The 15,821-nt window shown below is 40.0% G+C and overlaps 1 protein-coding gene across 1 annotated transcript in view; it reads right to left on the reverse strand.

Annotated features, from left to right (window-relative positions):
* Window positions 1-6,070: 6,070 nt before the first annotated feature.
* Window positions 6,071-15,821, reverse strand: part of EDNRA (endothelin receptor type A) — a 63,895-nt gene continuing 54,144 nt past the window's right edge. Inside the window, exons 5-8 of the mRNA XM_050791863.1 lie at window positions 14,900-15,052; window positions 11,027-11,160; window positions 10,535-10,643; window positions 6,071-8,544 (exon numbers count right to left, since the gene is read on the reverse strand). Of these exons, the coding sequence (XP_050647820.1) occupies window positions 8,404-8,544; window positions 10,535-10,643; window positions 11,027-11,160; window positions 14,900-15,052 (537 nt within the window). The 3' untranslated portion in view covers window positions 6,071-8,403. The remainder of the gene's footprint in view (window positions 8,545-10,534; window positions 10,644-11,026; window positions 11,161-14,899; window positions 15,053-15,821) is intronic.

A 15,821-nucleotide genomic window follows, 5' to 3' on the forward strand; every position in this document is an offset into this window, starting at 1 on the left:
TCTCACAGTCACACTCCTTGCACACTCACAAGCGTATGCTTGCTGCCTGCACTTTCCCGCCCACCGTGACTTAATCTTGTTACCTCTCTTATTGGTTTGCAGCTTCATAAATGACTCAAATGTTCATGCGACGGTTACTTGAGAGGGGCATGTTCTCTAAAGGGCAATTGCAGCTGGCTTCTGGCATGAGTAACATTTGGAGACACAGAAACGCCTACCAGCCATCCCCCCGAGAGTCTGAAATGGAACTCCTACAGGGGTCGATGTAACTGTCCCGCAGAAAAGCCATGCTGTTTGACAGCAGCTGGGACTGCAACTGTGGGGGAGGAAGCTTGGATTGTCAATTAGGAGAGAGATTTTAGTATATTATACTAAGATGGCCCAGTAAAGAAAGTGAAAGAGTAGTTTTAAATAGGAGCCCAAATTTAGTATGCTGAAGAATCTAACATGATCAATGTCTGGAATTTGTCATTTATGTTCAGTAGTGAAATAGAAATGTGTGTCTTTGCTCAGATTCTTCCTGAAGCTGACCTTGAACCAAGGATTTGGGTGTAAGTGGTTTGTTAAGGCACAGCTTCCAGAGGAAATTAGTAAGGGAGTGGAAGAAGTAGGCTGCGGGAAGGAAAGAGAGAAGTTAAGTAAAGTTGAGCTGTCAGGTGAAGTCCCAGACTCAGCCTGATCTCCAGGGTGCGAGGTGTTTACCTTGAGATACAAGAGCTGGTGTAAGTCCACACCAGTAAGTCATTGGCTATAGGTCATGGCGAGGGTGGAGGAGGACATACAATTCCTAGGCAGTTCTTCTTACAGTCTAGGCGGGTTCCACTGTCCAAGGGCGAGCCACCGAATGTTGCAGGTGTAAATATTAAGCAGTAGAAACACTGAAGCTGAGACTGGAAATGGTGGCTCATGCCTGTAATCCTAGTACTTTGTGGGACAGAGGCAGAAGGATCACTTGAGCCCAGGAGTTCGAGACCAGCCTGGGTAACATAGCGAGACCCTCTCTCTACTAAAAACAAAAAGTAAAAAAATAAAAAAAAGTCAGGTTTGGTGGCACACACCTGTAGTCCCAGCTACTCAGGAGGCTGGGGTGGGAGGATTTCTCGAGCCCAGGAGGTCGAGGCTGTACTGAGCTGTCATCACACCACTGCACTCCAGCCTGGACAAAAGAGCGAGACACAAACAAAATCCCACAAAAAATTCCCAAAACATTGGAGCAGGAGATGAGTGAAGAGAGCTGGTAAAATGGATGCAAGGGGGTCTGGACTGGTCTTTGACAGTGTCTGCTTACGTGTCCCTAATGGTGTATGCTTCTGCATTGTGATGGTCCCAGTGTAAAGTGGGGCAATTGCATGGCATCTGGAGCTGCTGAACTCTTAAATGATGGATCAATCCAGGACTAGTATGGCCATTCTGGAGACATCCTGGCTGTAATTGGTGATATTAACTATGCACAAACCTTATGATCCAGCAGCAGTCCTGCTTATATTTCCCAGAGAAATCATGCAAATCTCCCTGGAGACTTGACAATGATGTACAGCATAGTCTTGTTTAGGGTAGCAAAGGACTGGATAAGTAAGATATATATCCCCATATGTATCAGTCCATTTTCAGGCTGCTGATAAAAACATACCTGAGACTGGGCAATTTACAAAAGAAAGAGGTTTATTGGACTTACAGTTTTATGTGACTGGGAGGGCCTCACAATCATGGCAGAAGGTGAAAGGCATGTCTCACACGGCAGCAGACAAGAGAAGAGAGCTTGTGGAGGGAAACTCCCCTTTTAAAAACCATCAGATCTCATGAGACTTATTCACTGTCATGAGAATAGCATGGGAAAGACCTGCCCCCATGATTCAATCATCTCCCACTGGGTCTCTCCCACAACATGTGGGAATTATAGGAGCTACAAGATGAGATATGGGTGAGGACACAGAGCCAAACCATATCACCATATATAGAGTTTCCCTCCATATATACATGGATTGTTCATTAATTATTGTTCTGTAAGAGTTTTAAAGACATTATTGACATATTTGATATATTCTTTTTATAATTTGAAAGGGAAAATTATTTTTAAAAACTAATAACAATTGATGAATGAACTGAGCTAAATATGTCAAAAAGGGGCTGAAATAAGGAGTAGCAAGATATATAGACAATCTCCTTTCTTTTTTTTTTTTTTTTTTGAGACAGTCTTGCTCTGTCACCCAGGATGGATGGAGTGCAGTGCAGTGATCTCGGCTCACTGCAATCTCTACCTCCTGGGTTCAACCAATTCTCCTCCCTCAGCCTCCCGAGTAACTGGGATTACAGGCACCTGCCACCATGCTTGGCTAACTTTTGTAATTTTAGTGGAGATGGGGTTTAGCCATGTTGGCCAGGCTGGTCTTGAACTCTTGACCTCAGGTGATCCACCCACCTTGGCTTCCCAAAATGTTGGGATTACAGGCATGAGCCCCTGCGTCTGGCCAATTCTCCTTTCTTTGGGAAGTCACCCTTCTACCCCCAGCTCCAGGGGTTGGCCCTGCTTGCTAGATCTAAGTTGGTCAGCAGAATTCCATTTGTCCCAATGGAATTGTGACTAAGAGTGAGGGACAGCAATCCAGGCCTAACCCTATCAGGTTTCATAACACAGAGAAAAAGTTGGACCTGTGACATTAATTTTTCATTAGGCACAAATGTATTCCCTTTACCTGCTCACACTTAGATATTCTCATTTTAGGATATTTTAAAAGCACAAGCACTTAATTGAAGTTAACCCTAAAAGTCATACTCTGAGAGAAATAGAGAGCTATAGTTCATGGAGAAATGGCATTATTCTGAAAAAAGCATGCACAAATGGAGTGAGTAAGAGGCTGAGTGGGTTGGCTCACGCCTGTAATCCCAGCCCTTTGGGAGGCTGAGGCAGGTGGATTTCTTGAGCCCAGGAGTTTGAACCTCCCTGGGAAACATGGTGAAACCCCATCTCTACTAAAAATACAAAAAATAGCGAGGTATGGTGACATGTGTCTGTAGTGCCAGCTACTGGGGCAGCTGAGATGGGAGGATTGCTTGAGCCCAGGAGGTCGAGGCTGCAGTGAGCCGAGGTTGCACCACTCCACTCCAACCTGTGCAATAGAGTGAGATACTGTCTCAAAACAGAACAAAACAAACCACCCACCCCACAAAAAAAAAAAAAAAAAAAAAAAAAAGGAGTGAGTCAGAGCTGTGCTCTGGAGGTGCCTTGGGCCTGTGATTTGGCTGACAATGTGGTAGTATGCAGACTACGCAGGGTCATTACTCCCACCTGGGACAAATCTATCACATCAAGTATACAATTGCATCCACCTTCATAGAATCAAATTCAAGTAAAAGATGACCAGTTCCATTTAGATAAACTAAATGGAAGATAAAGGTCCTGCGGTTTAGCACTAAAAGAGAAAAAATTGTGGAATTCTCTATATTCCTCTAGGAAGATTCCATGACTCTTCTGATTCTAACTAGGGTTGGCATTGCTGTTCCTAATTTATTACCACCCCCAAAGAAATATAGCTGATAGAATCTAGAATAATATTGATGCTAAAAGCTTCGGAAACTAGGAGATATAATGAGTTCTGGCTTCATCAAATCAAAAGTGAACTATTCTAGCATGCCTCATCGGGAAAGCCCAGTTTTGCAGTTACAATGTTATTTTCAATCATTGATTCTTTCTTGATTCTAGGAACCCAAGTCTGTCCCCTTTCAGTTTTAGAAACAAAAAAGTTGAAGTATATCAGTGCTGACCAAATATAGACACTGGTTTGTCTTTGTTACTATTTAGAGAAAACTATGGCAGAAACTTTTTCAAATGTAGGATTATTAAAAGACAAACAAACAAACAAACAAAAAAACCACTGAGTTTTCATTGTGAAGACCTCATTGGAATTTCAGAAACATTCAACTGCATGTGGTGAACTTGTGCTCTGATTTAACTTTGCTTTGAAGTATGGAGTAAAATCAATAAATACAGGGCTGTACTGTATTATTTTACAAATAAAGAAATAGAAGACTCAGAATCATGAGCTTGAAGTGGTTTGGGAAGGCTGGCAGTATGTTTCCTTCACTCTACACATAGAAGGTTTTCCATGTTATCTCATGGACTAGTAATACTCATAAGAACAACAATAGAGGTAATAGACTAGTCAAAGACTGACATTTGTCTCAGGTATTTCCTAATTATATCTAGGAATTGTGTTTCATTATTTCGATAATTTTAACTTACTTTTGAATGGAAAATAATATGTATTTACCGACTTTATAAAAACTCACAATGTAGAGACAATACTATATTGCTTATTCTTGTGCCTTTCTCCTAGAGGTGACATAACATTCATGCAAAGTAAAATGAGAGTCGTGGAAGCAAAGGCCCTCATACTTGTCTGCTGGTGTTCACCAACTGAAGTTAAAAGAATTTTGACTACTCTTTCCTTTGTGCCTTTACCAGCCCCTATGCTGACGTCTGTTGAGTCACCACAAAGCTCGTCACTGCATGTATTTATTTATTCATCTGATTTCCTGTTCCCAGCTATTAGCACAATGTAATATGATGGTTGTTCATGGTATCTGTGTGGAGTGAACAGATAAATCAAGAGGGGGATGGAGGGATGGATGAAATGATGCAGCACAGGAATTTTTAGGGCAGTGGGACTCTTCTGAATGATACTGTAATGGTGGATATGTGACATTATACATTTGCTCAAACCCATAGAATGTCGAGCACAGAGTGAACCTTAATGTAAACTATAATCTTTAGTTAATAATATTGCATTGGTTCATTTACTGTGACAAATATGCCACATTAATACAAGGTGTAAAAAATAGGGGGAAACTGCGTGGAGAAGGGGGAGAAAGGAGGGCATGTAGGAATTTTCTGTAATTTTGGATCCATTTTTCTGTAAACCTAGAACAGCTCTAAAAAACATAAAGTCTATTAAGTTAACAACAACAAAAGATGACTCAAGATAACTTACATGAGATGGTCTTACAATGTGTGTATTACAAGCAAAAGAAAACCAGATTTAACTAGTGTAGGTGAAAAGGTAAATGTGTTGGTTTGTTTACTGAAGCCATGAGAAAGCATCAAGGAGAGCTAGAACTGGGGACTTTAATGCTCTTCTTCATCTTCATGACACTCTAGATTGACTTTCTTAATAATGCTCAACCACAGTGTCCAGCCACGCCCAGGCTCACAACCTCCCAGCCCTGCTTTAGTAGGAAAATAGCTCTTTCTGACTTAGTTCTTACTGAGAAACTCCCAGAGGATGCTGGTCAGCCTAGCCTAACCTAATCACTTCTGGGAGAGGAGAGACTGGCTCCAATTGGAATACAGCTGTTTACAAGGCTGGAAACGAGTAGGCATGTCAGGAGCCTATTGTGGTTATCCTGGCAAGAGAAGATGGTGCTCAGAGTAGGGAGGTAGAGGCAGAGACAGAGAAGTGGTCAGGTTCTGGATATATTCTGAAGACAGGGCTCTCAGGACTTATGGAGATGTTGGCTGTAAGGTGTGAGGAAAAGGAATGAGCAATGACTTCAAAGTTTTTATCCTGAACAACTCCTAAAAAATGTGACTGTCTATAACTGAGCAAAGGAATATTAGGCAGTGCAGGCTGGAAGATATCAGGAGCTTCATTTCGGATATATGGTGTACTAGCCATCCAACTGTGGATGTCAAATAAACAGTTGGATATATATGAATCTCTTCCTCCAGGTATCTACCTGACATATTGCTTATTGACTGTAATTGTTTATTACCTAGAATGCAAGCTCCTTGGGATCAGGGACTTTGCCTGTTTTGTTTACTATGTCCCCAATATCTGGAAGAATGCCTGGTGCATAGTAGAAGCCCAATTAAACTTACTGGAAAGGTAAATGAAGGAATGAATGACTGAGTTAAATGCTCAGTACAACAACATAGGTTCGTTGAGAATAGAGGTAGGAAGTACCTGATTGATAGTAAATTGCTTTCTAGGATATTACTAAGGAGAGGTTTGCAACAGGCATTATGTAACAAACATTTTCTATGGAAAACTATGTAAAAATGAAGAGACACTTGCAAGGTTTCTGTAAACTTTTATACTTATGGGCCACTGCCAACTCAGGGCCTTGGCTTCTGGCTCATTTCTACAAAGTTACTTGTTGAAAAGATGTCTTAAAGGTAGAAATTGGAAATAGTCCTACTAGTAAACCACAGTTACTTACCAGTCCATAAATAAAATGTACATCGAAGCCTTCAGAAATCTATGACTTTCTGAATTTATAAAATGCATTTTTTTCATATGAAAGAAACAAAGCATCTTGAAAGAAAGATAATTGTCTAAACAAAATGGTGTGAACCTATGGCTTATATTATAGGCATATATCACTGCATATGATGTGCCAGTGGAATAATAGATTTGACTGCTAACACACAAAGGGGCAGTACTTCTCAGCTTTGCAATTCAAGCAACTGGAACCTGATGTTATTTTATCTATGCCTGTCCTAAAATATGGCCCAACAAATTATCTTACCTAATCTATTGTTAGCAATCTGTCTGGTGAAGTCTGAAAGAAACATCAGACAACCTGGCAATTTTATCACCACATTGAGTTGAGGATAAGAACAATATAATACTTCAAAGTGTAATGACTTTTGCTCCAGCACAGGAAACAATACGACCCCAAATACTGCTTTATCAAACAAACCAACCAAACAAAAACCTATATTGCTAGTCCACAGCTCATCTGCTTTCCCACTGCCTCTTCTATCCCATTTGTAATGGTAACATGGTTACAAGATTTATGAATGCAGAAGATTGTTACAGGTTAAAATGGACTGAGGCAGGTTGTCATGATGAACAGTCACCTAGATTTTACTCAGACTATGCACTTTGGCACAACTGCGGGGCACAATTATTAGATTAGATTAAATCCATACATACCATCACACACATACATATATCACACACACAATACATTCCACAGAGACAGTCTAGAAAAATGGGCTAAAAGAAATTTACAATTGTTTATATATATACACACACACGAGTAAAAGATTTTCTGCTGTACTTCACAGTCTGTAAACATCTGGGAAAATGCCCGGCAAAAGTCACTGTGGGCCCTTTGAAATGGTGGCAGTGTGGGAGGGAGACATTGGGGTAGGGATTTAGGTTCATACTGAAAACCCCGAGAAGTGAAGAATCGTTAAGTTCTGGTGGCAGTTGGGGGTAATTATTTTTCACTGACACGATAAACTCATCTGGCCACTTCAAAATTATGTTTCCTGCATGGAAAAGGGAATGACCAAAAAAGGCTTACTGCCAGTTAACATTTTAAGAAAAATTAAGAGAATAGGAGGTGATATGTATATACATATATATGTCACTATTAAAAATACCGGAATGAAAATTTCCAAATCATCTGAAAAATTCAATCTTTTCCTCCTAGGTGTGCTTTAGACTTCTATATACAGTGCACTGAAAGTCTCAGGTAGAGTTAATGACACACATTAAAATTTTGGTACTTGACATTGATGTTTCATACAAAATTTACATGAAAAACAGATTGAACTTGTGAAAAAGAACTATCTGATTGAAGCATTACTTTTGAATTTAACATACAAAACATGCTCAAGATCTCTTGTAATCAAACACCATTTAAAAAAGAAAATACAGTTTAAAAAAAAATTCTTTGAGTAACATCTATTAAACTGCCAAATGTATCATCAGACTGTGCTTTAAGGGCCTGTAGTATTTGTTGTAGCTTTAGAATTTGTGTTTTAAAAAAATAAACAGTGACATAGAAAATACTAACCTAATTGCTCACCTGAATACTATTTTTGTCTTTTTTTTTTGCAAACTATGTGTAAGTAAGTTCAAATAGTCATGTTAGGCTATTATGCAGTTAAAAAATACTGGCACCAAATGACATTTCAAATAAAAGTAACTTGAGCCCATATTGTGTTTGGCTGAAGGACAAAAAATCAGTTAAAAAAAGTAGAAAATCTTGTCATAATTTCTAAAGTTTCATGGTGACCAGTTCCCACTGAACATTCACCAGAACTGCCATAAAAGCTACCCATGTACTTGAAAGCTCTATTTTCATGCAAAAGTAGTAAATATCCTTCTGGTTTCATTGAACAGTCTTCATTCTCTCCCAGCTCCCACCATTTTTTAGTGCTGAATACAACATGTGGAATATGTAAATCAGATTAATTAAAGAAGTACGATTGGTAGATGTCGTGGGTGGCTAAACCGGTCTACCCTTGCGGTTTTGGAAAGCATTTCTTCTTGGGTGTGGGAGTGAGTTAAGGAAGAAGGATCAGAGAAGAGATTTCCGGAGTCACAGTTGCCTTGTGATTTTTTTCTCCCAGAGGATTATGGGAGTACCCAGGAGTGCTTCGCAGGGTGGTCAGTTCATGCTGTCCTTGTGGCTGCTCCGGTCTGTGTTGTGGTTGTTTTGTTCGTGGTTCTTCCACTGGATGCTTGTTCCGTTCATGGGGACCGAGGTCATCAGACTTTTGGACTGGTAACAGCAGCAGCAGAGGCATGACTGGGGGAAGCAACAGACTCGAAGTAAGGCAAGCTACCAGCCCATTCCCAGCCAAACACAGCGGCCTCGGGCCACGCTAAGGAGGGGCAAATGTCCATTCACATTCGAGGGACGTGAACCTTGACAGTAACCTGGAGTGGAGAGCCTGTTATCACCAGGCAGGAGTTATACTATCCATTCCGGTGCAGAGAAATAGAACCCTTGTTTCTCATTTTATTACCAAGTGCAAGAGAAAGGGAAGGCAGTGCTAGTGAGAGGGAGGGCTCTCCACAGCTTGAGGCAGGCATGGGTAGGGCTGGGTCGGCGGGGGGTCCTAGTATTTCTTCAGTGTGCACCACCTGTGTGGCTCTCTGCACCAGGTGCCTCATCAGATCCTCACAACAACCTTGGATGTTCCCCCATTTTATGCTATTCCCCCATTTTATGAATGAGGACAGTGAGGTCCAGAGAGGATAATGAGAGGCAGAAGTGGAATTAGAACTCAGGACTCTCTAGATTTGGGCTCTTTCTCTTGGGTATGCTGCCTTTTTAGGAAGATTCATCAAATAGTGGGATTCATTTCTGATAATTTTTACCTTGATTTTCCCTCCCCCAGTGAATATGTAAATTAATGAGTAAGTAATAATTAATTTCAGCTTACATAATGTACTAGTTTTAACCTGCAAGTTTAGTCAGTCCATTTTGGGCACAGTGTTTTGTGACGGGCAAACATTTCCAAGAAGACCTCAGAAATATGGCCCCAAACTTCCATACCGAGTGTCATCTGTTTGTGTGATTCCTTGGTTAATATATGTCTGCTTTGTTTAGACTGTGAGTGCCATGCAGGCGGTTACTGTGTTTTTCCTCTCTACTCTGTCCCTAATAGTAATCAACTCATATTGAGCACTTATTATTTCGAGCATTTTACATATATTACCCTTCTTATGAGAGAGATACTGTGATTATCCAATTTTATAGGTGAGGAAACTGAAAAAGCAGGAGAGGCACTAACCAGACCTGGGGTAGACAGTTAGCAAGTACAGGGCTGTGATGTCCATCGCGGCTCTTTGCTTCCAGAGCCTGCATTCTTGACCTCTACCCTACTCTGCCTCATATGTACTGTAAACTAAAGTTAAACAGCCTGGTCCAAGATAACAGAATCCAGTGAGGATTAAGCCTATGCTCAAATCATTTCAGGAACCAGAAAATGACACATCAATAAGACAGGCTTGGAGCTTCTGAAGGACTTGGGTGGCTGAGCTGGCTGGAGGTTTGAAAGCAGAAGGAAATTGATTTTGAATAAAATTATATTTGCTCAGATTCCCACAGCAATAAGCATTTACTTTCCTTGAAGAGTCTATTACTAAGTACACAATTAAATAGCATTTAGTGAGAGCTTTCTTTTTTTTTTTTCTGAGACGGAGTCTTGCTCTGTCGCCCAGGCTGGAGTGCAGTGGCACGATCTCGGTTCACTGCAAGCTCTGCCTCCCGGGTTCACGCCATTCTCCTGCCTCAGCCCCCCGAGTAGCTGGGACTACAGGTGCCTGCCACCACGCCCGTCTAATTTTTGTATTTTTAGTAGAGGCAGGATTTCACCATGTTGGCCAGGATGGTCTAATCAGTGAGAGCTTTCTTAACAATAGAGTTTATATTTTGTCGAGACTTTGGTTCAAGTCTAAGACAATATAAGGTACGAATAGGTCTTATGTACGCTGTGTGGCCGGGAGCATACATTGAAACGTTACTCTCTAAAAGGAGGGTTCTAAATTGGCATGTGATTTAGTCCTTTTGATTTTAACCTCTTTGTCTGTGGTTGTCTAAATAGGAACTGCTTTTCTGTTATGCCGACAATCTGACTCTCTTTCTGGGTAATAAAACATGATTTTCACTTCACTGCTAAAAAGGAGTACAGCTGATCAAAGTACTATTACAGTTGGAATTGGCTGTGTCTGTTGACTGTTTAATATACTCATTTTGTTGTCTTCAAAAAATACTTGAAAAATCATCTTACCTGGAAACAATTTTTAAATTTCTTGCTCACAAAATACAGAGCTATGGGGTTTATACATGAATTCATGGTTGCCAAGTTAATACCGATGTAATCCATGAGCAGCAAGAAACTACAGCAAAAGAAAATGGTGCAGAATAATTAGAAAATATTGTTTTAAAATCTGCTAACTAGCATTTATTCCTAGAATAAGCATTTTTCTTGCCCAGAAGCCATTTCTTGTGGGTGGCAGTTAGAATTTTGTAAAAAGTGCCTGTTTAAATGGCAGTTTCAGTTTTGCAGGACAGTTACAGATACATCACTACTTGGTTAGCTCAAACCCTTATGCACAGCCTCAGGAGGGGAGTGGCAAGATAACAGACGTGGCTTGCACAAATCAGCTTTGCACTTTTAATTTTCAGGGCTAATGGGCATGTAGAGTAGCTGGTTTTGTAAAAGTATTACAAATTAAAATCTGAGAAACTCCAATTTTCTAGCGAGTACATAGGCTCGTACCTAAGTAATTCACATCGGTTCTTGTCCATCTCATTATACACGGTTTTCTTCAATATACGGCTTAAATGAAGAGGGAACCAGCACAGAGCAAAAATTACGACCAAGCAGAAAACTGTTTTTGCCACTTCTCGACGCTAAAGGAAAGTGAGAAAAAAAAAAAAGGACAACAAATTTAGTGTTTTTATACTAGATGCAAGAACTACAGTACCAGGAAGTAGCAGACAACAGGGAAAGAATAATTCAAAGAAGAGCCAGGAGAACAGCCTGGCTTACAGTTCCTCTACCTCTTCAAGATTCTAAGGTCAGCGTTCTAACCAAGGAATTGCTAATGATGCTTCTGGGCAGCTTCCAGGAAGGATGGGGACCTCAGGTTGGTTATTAGGGCCAGGACAGAGGTTATATGCCAGGAGAGAGGTGGAAACCGGCTGGAGGGGAGCCAGCTGAGTCTGCGGCTGTGTGTGTGTAGGTGGCTGAGTCTGCCTGTGTGTGTGTGTAAGGGGGTGGGGTGTGACTGCATGGGGGAAAGGGTTAGCTAATGGCTCTTAATAACAGGTAACTAATTAGCATTAATGATGGCATGGCAGGCAAGGAGACTGAACATCACATGATCATGCATGGACAAATCAACAAAGACCTTGGGAAAACAAAATAGGAGTGGGGAGCAGAAAAGGAAAAGTCATAGCACTATGTTTTTTCCTTTTCCTGATCCTGAACACAGTTACTATTGGGACTTTTTGCTCTTTAAATTCTTTTCCTAATGACATGCAGTTTCTTAATGACATATAAAAATATTATATATTGTTTGCAAGCAGAAGGATGAGGGTAAAGGATTATCAGCAGTGAGGACTAGAAAATCTGGAACATGCTGACCTTGGACTGACTTCATGGAAGGTTTGCATGCCTTTGAGTCTGCTCAGGATCAGAAAAACTATAAATTAGGAATTATCTGCAACTATTCATTGGCGTGCATTATTTGAGTATTATATTTCATGCATTTGTGTTCCTGACTAGGAACACAAAATGCAATTTGTCTGTAACTGGGATCAGCTAATGTCCAAATAAAACTGATTAAAAACAGCGCCTGGAAGGGTAATGCTGGCTCAACCTGAAACATATAACATTAAGTCTGGGAAGCCTATAATAGACTCACATGATTGGCTGAGCCATTCAAAAATATTCTGGGGCAGTTTTGATAACTCGCTAATCTAGCTCAAAGAATTGGGAGTTCTTTAACCTCTCATAGTCATTGGGCTAGCTGGGATATGGCTTCGGAGTAATGATTGAGGGAAGAAATAAAATATTCAAATCTTCCGGAATGGGGGCTCTTTTTAAAGGGTCATTTTGTGTGTCCAGAAAGACGGTGTGCCCAGAAAAATAGAAAAGCAGTGTATTAGGGGAGAGGTTACCTTTCTTGAGTGCATATTCAAAGAGGATAACGCTTTTAAAAGGTAGTAGTATTAGTACACTGCCATGATAGTCTGATATTTGCTTAACCAATATCCAGTCTCCTGTCTTCCTTACCATCACTCAGGTCTTGATTTGTTAAGGCAGCTGGGGAACCTGGCCTAATTATCTACATGCCCATTTGGCACAGTTTTGACTCATTAGATGAAATAGAAACCAGTGCACGGGTTTCTGGAAAAGCTACCGAGAAATATAGGGACACTCCTTTGATGCACACCCACGATGTGTTGTTTTCTGTTCTTCCCCTCTTGCTGCTTGGAAATCAGATATAAAAGTAGAGCTGCTGCTACTGTCTTCTCAGACTGAAGGAAAGATCAGCAAAACAGTAGATACCTGGCTTCTAAGTTGGCTTGACCACTAAATCTTGATGTCTGAACTTTTTGCTATGGGAGAAAGATAAACTCCTTCTTGGTCAACTGTTATTTTGGGTTTTGTGTTCTCAGCATCTAAACACAACCCCTGATTGATAAAACTGTCATCATATGAGGAGAAATTAGAGACAACCAAGTAAGAAGCAAAACTATGAGCCCCCCAGAGTATTAGTCAAGATGGCAAGGCTTTGTGCTCTATGCTGATTCTCCCACAGTCCCATCTGCAGGACCTCCAGTTACCCTTGCTCTTCTGTTCTTAGGATTTGCTACAGCTTTGAGGGGCACCAAAAGGAACTTTAACTGCATGAGGGCAAAATCTTGGGTTCTAATCTCCATTCAGTTGAGCAAACCTCTTAATCACCTGTATAATAAAGAATATATATCCTACCAGTCTCACGGGGCGCTTGGAGGAATCAAATAAGAAAAAGACATGGAAATGGACATGCACTTTAAAAACTTAAAAAATGCTATGTAAACATGAAACAGCATATGACAACTGTTCCTAAACCTTATTTAATTATTTCCACAGCAAATACCACTCATAGCTTAAACAGTCTCAATCATGGCACGAATGTAAAAATCTGTATTTTAAAACACTGTTTTTCACAAACCCATTCTAACTACCTCCATTCCAAGGATGAGAGGAAATAATTGTAAACATATTAAGCAACTGGAGTATTTGAAACTTTCATGCCTGAGCAAAGTCATACTAAGGTTTCTCAATGTAATCTTCCTGCTAAATGTCAATGAAAGATAATAGCTACCATTTGTATGGCATGTTAGATTTTATAAAGTACATGCACACACATTCATCCTTTTGATTCTCATAATACTATTGATTCAAATATTATGCTCAATTTACAGATGAAAAGCTGAAGCTCAGAAAAATCAGTATAGTAGTTCAAAAGAGTTGCTGATGAGGAACGATGCTTGCACATGGTAATTATATAGGACAGATTTACAGACTCCATCAACAACTTACATTAACTTTTGGTGTAGTTGACCATCATTATATACTTTTCTGTTGCAACAGAGAACTTACCTGAAGTCCTAGGTTTACTCTTAGAATTAATGTAAATTAACATATGTTTAATACCTAGTAGGAGCTGGGTACTGTTAGGTACCTTACATGTCTCAGGTAATCCCCATGATGTATTATTACATACATATTATGAGAAACTAGATGTTCAGAGAGATTAAGCAATTTGCCCAAGGTCAGAGAGCCAAGTATGAGTCTAGTTTTGCCCTTGAAAGCCCACAGCTTTATCTTATCTGTTCCAATTTCACCCAGGAGGGACCAATGTTAGCCTCCTGTTGATATGTTCAAATTCCTTCTAGAACTTTGGGTCTTCCAACATTTTACCTCTTCTAATGTACATGATCCTATTTCCTAGCATAAGTCTCACATTAGACATTGCTCTGGAGAGGTTCATCTCCTTTTTCCCATTCCCCAAATGCATGGTTCCTATTCCACATTCTAACTAGACTCCTGTTCTTCCACCTGAAATGCTTTCTGTCAACTTCTTCCCCATCAAATCCCATTTAGCCTCCAAGGTCTGGTTCATGAACAGCTTCCCCATGACTCTGTCTCATACCCTTCCTGGCTTTCCATAGCACAGGCTACTTTTACCACACCTGTGATTCTATTTTCAAGTTGTTTTGCATGTGTATTTTATTTCTACAACGAGACTGTAAATCTGCATGGGGAGAAAGTCATATGCTTCTTTGTGTCCTGGTACAGTTCCAAGCCCAATTCAATGCATGAACTCACATACACACATGCTCAGTATACTCTTGGCAAAATAGAGGGATAGTTCTTCTCTCTCTGGGCCCAGCCTTCAGGACCACTTGTTTCACAAGCAGGCTTCCCATTTTACAAAATAAATTTCTAACACTATTACCATAAAGAAAACAGTTACAAGATAGTATTTTTATTTTAGGAAATCAAGCTAATTCTACTAAAGATGGTATTTGCAGGCCTGCTGTTGTTAAGGACTAACCAGTCCTGGCCAGATTTTCATGATGTTATGGGATTTACCTGCTTAAGATGTTCACTGAGGGCAATTCTCAAGCTGCCATTCCTTCTGTTCAACATCTCACAAGTCATGAGGGTGTAGAAGATCGCAGTGCACACCAAGGGCATACAGAAATAGAACCCAAAGAGCCACCAGTCCTTTACATCTTGGTAGAACTTCAAAGTGAAAAAAAAAAAAAAAGAGAAAAAGAGGAGCAGAGTCATGTAAATTAACTGTGCTGTGCCTCTGGTAGCTTTAAGGTCTTTAAACTTGCAGATATGTCTTTAAAATCATGCTCTCTGGTTGCAGTAATGGGTTTGGGAGTGGTCCTCAAAACTCAATTAAATTGGAAACTTCAGAAATTATCCTGGCTTTAAACAACACATAAAGAAACTGCACTTACAAAAATTATCTTGACAAGGATATTTTCGTAGATGGATGGTTTCAACTACACAATGGAAGAGCCCTAATCAATAAAAATAATGTCCTTCTAAAGCTCATAAAACATGATTTTGAGACAAAAGAATATATAGATTTATCTTTATTTCTTGATGAACCTCAACATTTTGTTAGCGCCTGCTTTACTTTTGACTATTGTGGTGAAAGTGTATTTAACCTGAAACAGTGAAGGTTATGAATGGCTTGTCTGTGTAGCTTTGGTTAATAGGGGTTAACCCTCTGCCTGGTATGCCTGCTATGTGACCTCAAAGCCAGCCACTTTGAACATCAATAACTATACTCTTCTCCCTCCTTTAATACTTACCACCTGGAAACGATTGAAGCAGCATATCTCAACTGGGGCATATCTGGTATTATCTAACCGGGTGGGATTTATAAATACTAAGGTTATTAAGTTTTATGTCTGCTTAAAGAAGAAAACTTAATACCCTATAAAAATGGAAAATGAAAAATGATATCTAAATTCTTCTTCCCATGAAATTAATC

The sequence above is a fragment of the Macaca thibetana genome, chromosome 5 (assembly GCF_024542745.1).
Source record: "Macaca thibetana thibetana isolate TM-01 chromosome 5, ASM2454274v1, whole genome shotgun sequence".
NCBI lineage: Eukaryota > Metazoa > Chordata > Mammalia > Primates > Cercopithecidae > Macaca > Macaca thibetana.